This window comes from Salmo trutta, chromosome 7 (genome assembly GCF_901001165.1).
Source record: "Salmo trutta chromosome 7, fSalTru1.1, whole genome shotgun sequence".
NCBI lineage: Eukaryota > Metazoa > Chordata > Actinopteri > Salmoniformes > Salmonidae > Salmo > Salmo trutta.
The window spans coordinates 53637988-53649037 of record NC_042963.1 but is presented as its reverse complement, the minus strand read 5'-3'; the positions used below and the strand labels follow the sequence as shown (position 1 = coordinate 53649037).

At 48.8% G+C, this 11050-nt stretch overlaps 1 protein-coding gene across 1 annotated transcript in view; it reads left to right on the top strand.

Annotated features, from left to right (window-relative positions):
* Window positions 1-4163: 4163 nt before the first annotated feature.
* LOC115196637 (reelin) overlaps window positions 4164-11050 on the top strand; it is a 46447-nt gene continuing 39560 nt past the window's right edge. Inside the window, exon 1 of the mRNA XM_029757483.1 lies at window positions 4164-4237. Coding sequence (XP_029613343.1) covers window positions 4164-4237 — 74 coding nt within the window. The remainder of the gene's footprint in view (window positions 4238-11050) is intronic.

The following is an 11050-nucleotide window of genomic DNA, read 5'->3' as shown; positions in this document are numbered from 1 at the left end:
GCACAACTGAGCAAGAGGACAAGCACATTGGAGTGTTCAGTTTGAGAAACAGAAGTCTCACAAGTCCTCAACTGGCAGCTTCATTAAATAGTACCTGCAAAACATCAGTCTCAACGTCAACAGTGAAGAGACGACTCCTGGATGCTGGCCTTCTAGGCAGAGTTCCTCTGTCTAGTATCTGTGTTCTTTTGCCCATCTTAATATTTTATTTTTATTGGCCTGTCTGAGATATGGCTTTTTCTTTGCTACTCTGCCAGCATCCCGGAGTTGCTTCTTCACTGTTGACGTTGAGACTGGTGAAAGGCAGGAACCTAGGAAGAAACCTAGAGAGGAACCAGGCTCTGAGGGGTGGCCAGTCTTCCTCTGGCTGTGCCGGTGAAGATTATAAGAGTACATGGCCATTAGGGCCAGATAGTTTTTCAAGATGTTCAAACGTGCATAGATGACCAGCAGGGTCAAATAGTAATCACAGTGGTTGTTGAGAGTGGAACCAGTCAGTACCTCAGGAGAAAATATTTTTCATAGCTGAGCATTCAAAGGTCAAGAGAGAGAGAGGTCAAGAGAGGTTGCGAGAGGTTGAGAGAGGTCGAGAGAGAGGTCGAGAGAGAGGTCGAGAGAGAGGTCGAGAGAGAGGTTGAGAGAGAGGAAGAGAGAGAGAGAGAGAAGGAGTCGAAAACAGCAGGTCTTGGACAAGGTAGCATGTCCAGTGAACAGGTCAGGGTTCCATAGCCGCAGGCAGAACAGTTGAAACTGGAGCAGCAGCACAACCAGATGGACTGGGGACAGCCAGGAGTCATCAGGCCAGGTAGCCCTGATGCATGGTCCTAGGGCTCAGGTCCTCCAGGAGGAGAGGGAGAGATAATTAGAGGAAGTATACTTAAATTCACACAGGGCACCAGATAAAAGAGGAGAATTACACAAGATATAACCGACTGACCCTCGCCCCCCGGCACATACTGCAGCATAGATACTGGAGGCTGGGACGGGGGGGTCGGGGGACACTGTGATTCCGTCCGGAGCGGGCCAACCAGGCAGGATATTACCCCACCCACTTTGCCAAAGCACAGCCCCCACACCGCAAGATGGATATCAACAGACCACCTAATTACTACCCTGAGACAAGGATGAGTATAGCCCATGAAGATCTCCTCCACCGTATGAGCCAGAGGGGGGCGCAAAATTGGACAGGAATATCCCGTCAGTGACTCAGCCCACTCAAGTGACGCACCCCTCCTAGGGACGGCATGGAAGAGCACTAGTAAGCCAGTGACCCAGCCCCCATAATAGGGTCAGAGGCAGAGATTCCCACTCAAGAGAGGAGAGCAGGCCAGGCAGAGACAGCAGTTCAAGATTATTTCCGTTACAATTTCTAGCCAAATGTAAAATGTTGCTTTTTTGATTAATTTAATAGGGTGAGTTAGGTCTGCTCTATACCAAATTAGCATACCCCCTGAGTCCCTTCCCAGTTTCACACCTGGTAGTTTGGTGGAGGGGACTACCAGCTCTTTGCAATTTAGAGGGCAACCAGTGGGTCCATCTCCTCTATACCATGTTTCTTGCAGGATGACAATGTCTGTATTACCGATTTCTTTGGTGAAGTCCAGGTTCCTGCTCTTTAGGCCTAAGGCAGATGACCTCAGGCCTTAGATATTCCAGGATGAGATAGTGAAGGCTTTGTGTTCCATAAAGTGTCCAATGTTGTTGGTCGTGTGGTTTGGCCTCAGACCAGTAAGTGTGAGCAGAGCCTGCTGAGCATCTGGTACATGCCATTGGCATGGGCTAGTGTAAGAGTGGGGGTTGGGCCTGTTTGCCCGCTCACGGCCTGGGCGTATGTGTTACTTTCATGTTGAGGCCCTCTTTGCGGGAGTGGGGGGCATGTGGTGGGCAGGAGGGACATAGGACTGATTTGAACGGGCCTATATGGGGTGTGGGCATGGTTGGTTTGGGGGAGTATTAATTGGTTGTGGTGGGGGTGTGGATGTGGCTGGTCTTGCTGTTATCTGGATGTAGGACCTCTCGTGGGTCCTCTAGGTGTGGGTCCGGGGAGAGGTCCCACAGGTCTGGGAGAGTGTCTGTTGATCTGTTGCTCCTGTGTGAGGTGTTGGGGCTGCGTTTGAGGGTGATGTCCTTTAGGATCCTGGCGAAGGTGGGCACTGCTGCCTTGTATAGGTAGACCTGGTCATAGAGGCTGTTCAAGTCCAGGGTGGAGTGGTGGGCCAGGAAAACATTTGGTTTTGAGGCACAGTCACAGGAAATACTTGCGTTTACCCGCTGTATGGTAGCAGGGTGGAGATAACCACTTGTGCATTTGGGAAAGTACAATAAGCTTTTTCAATCACTCCCTTCAGTGCTGTGGTCACCCTTTCCTGCTGTGTTCTCAGGTGGTTTGTGCCTGTGTGTATTATCATGTGGCTGGGTGAACTTAGTTGGTCCTCAGACAGAAGATCTAGGGTGCGCTGGGTGAACCTAGTTGGTCCTCAGACAGAAGGTCTAGGGTGCGCTGGGTGAACCTAGTTGGTCCTCAGACAGAAGGTCTAGGGTGCGCTGGGTGAACCTAGTTGGTCCTCAGACAGAAGGTCTAGGGTGCGCTGGGTGAACCTAGTTGGTCCTCAGACAGAAGGTCTAGGGTGCGCTGGGTGAACCTAGTTGGTCCTCAGACAGAAGGTCTAGGGTGCGCTGGGTGAACCTAGTTGGTCCTCAGACAGAAGGTCTAGGGTGCGCTGGGTGTTTGGACACTAGAGTTTAGACACACTTTGTTTGGGAAAAAGTTTTTTTTTCTTGTATATATTCCCCGTTTGAGGAGTTCAATCTGTGGCTTGTGTATGTCCTTAGTGGGTGGGTGGGGGGAATCCCCTGGGCTTGGGGTTCTTCATTTGTCTGTCCTCATGAGATGTCGATGCTGTGGTCAGGGTCTGAGTTGGGCTGTTCTGCTGACTTCTCTGGGAGAGTGTCCAGCCCCTCTAATGGGTTATTCTGTGTCACATGTCATCTTTCTCACCTTCTCCTCTAGTGCTCTGTTCTTATCCTGCTCTTTCTCCCATCTCTCTTTCTCTCTCTCTCTCTCTCTCTCCTACCTCCCTACCTCCCTCTCTCACCTCCCTAGTTGGACTAGTTTGTCTTCCAGAGAGGGCTTTAGGAGACAGACATCTCCTATTTATCATGCTGGATAATACTGGCTCCAACAACACAACACTGGTGCACACACAGCATTCATTTCAATTACAACACATTAGTTCCGTTTTCAGATTACGCTCCAATTGGCTCCAATGTATAAAGCTCGTTCATCATTTAGTCCTGCAATAATACGATGGTATGAGGATCTTCATCGTTTAACCTAACATGGGTATACATACATACATATATATCTACACAGGCATTTTGATGTACTATTTATGAACCAAGGACCCAATTTGATTATCTTAGCTCTCTGTGATCAGGAATCTAGATAAAGGAATGTAGTAACCGTTGAAATAGACACAGCCATGAGTGGTTGGGTTAATGAAGGTCGTTTGTCAAATTTGCACGAGGAGATGGTTAATGTGTGTGTTTGTGTGTGCGTGTATGTGACTACAAGTGTACAGTACTATATATTGACTATAAGTGTACAGTACTATATGTGACTATAAGTGTACAGTACTATATGTGACTACAAGTGTACAGTACTGTATGTGACTATAAGTGTACAGTACTATATGTGACTATAAGTGTACAGTACTATATGTGACTACAAGTGTACAGTACTGTATGTGACTATAAGTGTACAGTACTATATGTGACTATAAGTGTACAGTACTGTATGTGACTATAAGTGTACAGTACTATATGTGTGTATTAATGACTTAGAATGTTGGAATGTGTGAATTGGACCATTGAACTCATCTCTCTCTCTCTCTCTCTCTCTCTCTCTCTCTCTCTCTCTCTCTCTCTCTCTCTCTCTCTCTCTCTCTGGTTTCTGACACATTTGAAAGGCCTCACAATGAGTCTTGACTTCCTGTTCATGTGTTTGTGTGTTTGGTTGCCTTCGGTGCCAGCTGAACTACCATCCATTCATGTGGCAACTACCCCATCTCAGTTTCCCATCAAGTCTTACCCCTTTCCCCCTCGCCACTGGCACTATCCATTGTAGATATTACCACACAGCTTCTTCCTGGCGAACAATCGCCATGACCACCGCCACCCCAGCCATCACCGTGGCGATGCCAGGCTGTCGCCATGGCCGCGGTCAAGTGATTGGCAGGTGCTGGGATGGATGTCCTGTGTCGGCCAATGACTGGCCAACGTTTGTGTCGCCACACGTTCTGACAACCTGCTGTGGTCCCAGCTGACCTGGGTTCAAATAACACTTGAAATATTTCATATACGTTGAGTGTTTGCCTGGAGTGCCAGGTTGGCTGGGTTTGCAGCTTAGTTTTGGTCCCAATTTGTGCCAGGAAAGTTCAATCAAGCGCACAGCTATGGTATTTGAAAGATTTCAAAAAGTATTTGAAATCATGTCAAAACACCAGTGAACCTAACAGAATGAATGGCCCCAGTGTATTAACAGTGTACTGTAAGGCTTTGTTTATATCATTCCATGGAACCGTGTTGACAGATGCTATAGAATAACACATAGAACCATGTTGACAGATGCTATAGAATACCACATAGAACCATGTTGACAGATGCTATAGAATACCACATAGAACCGTGTTGACAGATGCTATAGAATAACACATAGAACCATGTTGACAGAAGCTATAGAATACCACATAGAACCGTGTTGACAGAATCATTATTCTAGGCTGTGACAGAATGGACCCTTTCGTTAGCTTCTCATAATTGCATGTTTTTGTATTTGTCTGATTGTTTTGATGTTGACGTCGTCGTTCAAGTCAACTACCACTTGAATTATCAGCATTTTATTGCTTTCAAATAGTAGCTCCAAACTGTAAGGAACTGAACAAACAGGGAAAGTGGAGACAGTTGCGCAGATACTTGCAGACGCAAACACACACACACACACACACACACACAGACACAGACACAGACACACAGACACAGACACAGAGACACACACACACACAGACACACACACAGACACACACACACACACACACAGACACAGACACACACACACACACAGAGACACACACACACACACACACACACACACACACACACACACACACACACACACACACACACACACACAGACACACAGTCTGTCACAGGCCTGGGAGAACTAATGATGTGTGTGATGAAGTTTGACTGGTGCTTTTAAAATGATGCCCTCTTCTTTTCCCCACATTTAATTAAAAAACACATTGTCTGCACAGATTAATATTAATTCCAGTACGGAATAAGAAGGTTCCCTACAGACAAAATCAAATAACTACCCCCCTCCCCCGCCTTTGATATATCACAATATAATGTTGCCTTCAAGACACTGCTTTCATTAAACACTCCAAGCTAAACGCTCTGCATACATGAATGTTAATGCTCTGTTTGTGTGTGTGTGTGTGTGTGTGTGTGTGTGTGTGTGTGTGTGTGTGTGTGTGTGTGTGTGTGTGTGTGTGTGTGTGTGTGTCTCTGTCTCTGTCTCTGCCTCTGTCTCTGTGTGTGTGTCTGTGTGTGTGTGTGTGTCTATGTATATGTCTATGTCTGTGTGTGTGTGTGTGTGTGTGTGTCTCTGTCTCTGTCTCTGTGTGTGTGTGTATGTCTGTGTGTGTCTGTGTGTGTGTGTGTGTGTGTGTGTGTGTGTGTGTGTGTGTGTGTGTCTGTGTCTGTGTCTGTGTCTGTGCCTGTGCCTGTGTGTGTGAAGTGACAGCTGCAGTGAATTGACAAGGTGAAGCAAGGCCAGTCTACCCTGGGGGTTAACCTCTTACTGCAGCTGGATAAATCAGGGTCACACACACTGGTTTAAAACAATCTACTTTGAAACAAAAGTCTACACCTCACACACATGGTTATGGGCTTAAGAAAAGCGAAGACACCTGTACCATGTCAGACATAGAGTTGAAATGTATTCCATTTTGAGTTTGCATCCCGATAGTACACTTTATATACATCACAGAAGACTGAAATATAACAAAACTGTTTGACATAGAAATACTGGATTTTCTGCATTTAAACATGTTAATAACATCCCACCCATGAGGCCACTAGGTCATTTGACAGCAGGAAAGGAGAGACCCATACAGCCCCCTAGATAACGCCATAAAGCCCCACAGAACCCCATAAAGCCCCATAGAGTCCCATACATGCCAATAGATAACGCCATAAAGCCCCATAGAGCCCCATAGAGCCCTATAAATCCTCACAGAGGCCCATAAAGCCCCATAGAGCCCCATAGAGCCCCATAGGGCCCCATAGGGCCCCATTAAGCCCCATAGAGCCCCATAGGGCCCCATAGAGCCCCATAGAGCCCCATAGAGCCCCATAGAGCCCCATAGGGCCCCATAGAGCCCCATAGAGCCCCATAGAGCCCCATAGGGCCCCATAGAGCCCCATAGAGCCCCATATAGCCCCATATAGCCCCATATAGCCCCATAGAGCCCCATTAAGCCCCATAGAGCCCCATAGGGCCCCATAGAGCCCTATAGAGCCCCATAGAGCCCCATAGGGCCCCATAGGGCCCCATTAAGCCCCATAGAGCCCCATAGGGCCCCATAGAGCCCCATAGAGCCCCATATAGCCCCATAGAGCCCCATAGGGCCCCATTAAGCCCCATAGAGCCCCATAGGGCCCCATAGAGCCCCATAGAGCCCCATAGAGCCCCATAGGGCCCCATAGATCCCCATAGAGCCCCATATAGCCCCATAGAGCCCCATATAGCCCCATAGAGCCCCATAGAGCCCCATAGGGCCCCATAGAGCCCCATAGAGCCCCATATAGCCCCATATAGCACCATAGAGCCCCATATAGCCTCATAGAGCCCCATAGAGCCCCATATAGCTCCATAGAGCCCCATAGGGCCCCATAGGGCCCCATAGAGCCCCATAGGGCCCCATAGAGCCCCATAGAGCCCCATAGGGCCCCATAGAGCCCCATAGAGCCCCATATAGCCCCATATAGCCCCATAGAGCCCCATAGAGCCCCATATAGCCCCATAGAGCCCCATAAGGCCCCATTAAGCCCCATAGAGCCCCATAGGGCCCCATAGAGCCCTATAGAGCCCCATAGAGCCCCATAGGGCCCCATAGGGCCCCATTAAGCCCCATAGAGCCCCATAGGGCCCCATAGAGCCCCATAGAGCCCCATATAGCCCCATAGAGCCCCATAGGGCCCCATTAAGCCCCATAGAGCCCCATAGGGCCCCATAGAGCCCCATAGAGCCCCATAGAGCCCCATAGGGCCCCATAGAGCCCCATAGAGCCCCATATAGCCCCATATAGCACCATAGAGCCCCATATAGCCTCATAGAGCCCCATAGAGCCCCATATAGCTCCATAGAGCCCCATAGGGCCCCATTAAGCCCCATAGAGCCCCATAGGGCCCCATAGAGCCCCATAGAGCCCCATAGGGCCCCATAGAGCCCCATAGAGCCCCATAGAGCCCCATAGAGCCCCATAGGGCCCCATTAAGCCCCATAGAGCCCCATAGGGCCCCATAGAGCCCCATAGAGCCCCATAGAGCCCCATAGGGCCCCATAGAGCCCCATAGAGCCCCATAGAGCCCCATATAGCCCCATAGAGCCCCATAGAGCCCCATATAGCCCCATAGAGCCCCATAGGGCCCCATTAAGCCCCATAGAGCCCCATAGGGCCCCATAGAGCCCTATAGAGCCCCATAGAGCCCCATAGGGCCCCATAGGGCCCCATTAAGCCCCATAGAGCCCCATAGGGCCCCATAGAGCCCCATAGAGCCCCATAGAGCCCCATAGAGCCCCATAGGGCCCCATTAAGCCCCATAGAGCCCCATAGGGCCCCATAGAGCCCCATAGAGCCCCATAGAGCCCCATAGGGCCCCATAGAGCCCCATAGAGCCCCATATAGCCCCATAGAGCCCCATAGAGCCCCATATAGCTCCATAGAGCCCCATAGGGCCCCATAGAGTCCCATAGAGCCCCATAGGGCCCCATAGAGCCCCATAGAGCCCCATATAGCCCCATATAGCCCCATAGAGCCCCATAGAGCCCCATATAGCCCCATAGAGCCCCATAGGGCCCCATTAAGCCCCATAGAGCCCCATAGGGCCCCATAGAGCCCTATAGAGCCCCATAGAGCCCCATAGGGCCCCATAGGGCCCCATTAAGCCCCATAGAGCCCCATAGGGCCCCATAGAGCCCCATAGAGCCCCATATAGCCCCATAGAGCCCCATAGGGCCCCATTAAGCCCCATAGAGCCCCATAGGGCCCCATAGAGCCCCATAGAGCCCCATAGAGCCCCATAGGGCCCCATAGAGCCCCATAGAGCCCCATATAGCCCCATATAGCACCATAGAGCCCCATATAGCCCCATAGAGCCCCATAGAGCCCCATATAGCTCCATAGGGCCCCATAGGGCCCCATTAAGCCCCATAGAGCCCCATAGGGCCCCATAGAGCCCCATAGAGCCCCATAGGGCCCCATAGAGCCCCATAGAGCCCCATAGAGCCCCATAGAGCCCCATATAGCCCCATAGAGCCCCATATAGCCCCATAGAGCCCCATAGAGCCCCATAGGGCCCCATTAAGCCCCATAGGGCCCAATGTCTCCTCTGACTGAGACAGTAAGTTTCAGTAACTGAACATTTAGGTCCACCAGTGGGAATATAAACACTGTCTGTCAGTCAGTCACAGCCAGGAATATAGTAGTACACTTTGGCAGGAGAAAACTTTACATTTGTTTGAAAGTTAAAGATAAAGTACAGAACGTTAAAGTTGATTATGTTTGAATTGAAGGAGTAAAACTCAATATTATACTTTATTCATAACCACTAGTTGAAGGACACGGTCAGGTCGTATACATTTTTGATTTTGACCAGTTGTCTAATGTATGAATCCTGAATGATGTTAGTTAATGTGATATTCAGTCATAACGATCCTCTCTGTTACTCTCTCTCTGTTACTCTCTCTGTTACTCTCTCTCTGTTACTCTCTCTGTTACTCACTCTCTCTGTTACTCTCTCTGTTACTCTCTCTGTTACTCTCTCTGTTACTCACTCTCTCTGTTACTCTCTCTGTTACTCTCTCTGTTACTATCTCTGTTACTCACTCTCTCTGTTACTCTCTCTCTCCCATCCTAATGCCTGAGAGTCTGGGACACAACACTCTGTTACTCTCTCTCTGTTACTCTCTCTGTTACTCTCTCTCTCTGTTACTCTCTCTCTGTTACTCTCTCTCTCTGTTACTCTCTCAGTTACTCTCTCTCTCTGTTACTCTCTCTGTTACTCTCTCTGTTACTCTCTCGCTCTCTGTTACTCTCTCTCTCTGTTACTCTCTCTGTCACTCTCTCTGTTACTCTCTCTGTCACTCTCTCTGTTACTCTCTCTGTTACTCTCTCTGTTACTCTCTCGCTCTCTGTTACTCTCTCTCTGTTACTCTCTCTCTCTGTTACTCTCTCAGTTACTCTCTCTCTCTGTTACTCTCTCTGTTACTCTCTCTGTTACTCTCTCTGTTACTCTCTCTGTTACTCTCTCTCTCTGTTACTCTCTCTGTTACTCTCTCTGTTACTCTCTCTGTTACTCTCTCTCTCTGTTACTCTCTCTATCTGTTACTATGTCTCTGTTGCTCCTTCTCTCGCCAATCCTAATGCCTGCACTCTTAGAAGAAACGGTTCCAAAGGGTTCTTTGGCTGTCCCCATAGGAGAACCCTTTGGCTGTCCCCATAGGAGAACCCTTTGAATAACCCCTTTTGGTTTCAGGTAAAACTCTTTAGGGTTCCATGTAAAACCCTTTGTGGAAAGGTTTCTACAGGGAACCCAAAAGGGTTCTCCTATGGGGATAGCCAAAGAACCCTTTTTGGTTCTAGATAGCTCCTTTTTTTAAGCGTGTGTCAGTCTGGGACAATGTACTTCCATTTCACTGGGACAACGTGCTTCCATTTCACTGGGACAATGTGCTTCCATTTCACTGGGACAATGTGCTTCCATTTCACTGGGACAACGTGCTTCCATTTCACTGGGACAATGTGCTTCCATTTCACTGGGACAATGTGCTTCCATTTCACTGGGACAACGTGCTTCCATTTCACTGGGACAATGTGCTTCCATTTCACTGGGACAATGTGCTTCCATTTCACTGGGACAACGTGCTTCCATTTCACTGGGACAATGTGCTTCCATTTCACTTGGACAATGTGCTTCCATTTCACTGGGACAACGTGCTTCCATTTCACTGGGACAACATGCTTCTATTTCACTGGGACAGTATGCTTCCATTTCACTGGGACAACATGCTTCCATTTCACTGGGACAGTATGCTTCCATTTCACTGGGACAACATTCTTCCATTTCACTGGGACAGTACGCTTCCATTTCACTGAGACAACATGCTTCCATTTCACTGGGACAACATGCTTCCATTTCACTGGGGCAACATGCTTCCATTTCACTGGGACAAAATGCTTCCATTTCACTGGGACAGTATGCTTCCATTTCACTGGGACAACATGCTTCCATTTCACTGGGACAACATGCTTCCATTTCACTGGGACAGTACGCTACCATTTCACTGGGACAGTATGCTTCCATTTCACTGAGACAGTACGCTTCCATTTCACTGGGACAGTATGCTTCCATTTCACTGGGACAACATGCTTCCATTTCACTGGGACAGTACACTTCCATTTCACTGAGACAACACGCTTCCATTTCACTGGGACAACATGCTTCCATTTCACTGGGACAACATTCTTCCATTTCACTGGGACAGTACACTTCCATTTCACTGAGACAACATGCTTCCATTTCACTGGGACAGTATGCTTCCATTTCACTGGGACAGTATGCTTCCATTTCACTGGGACAGTACGCTTCCATTTCACTGGGACAGTATGCTGCCAGGCTGTGCCACTGATAACCCATGGGGAGCAGAGCTGGGCTGGTACTATAAGATACAGTTATGTTCTACAGCAACAAACACCAGTCAAAC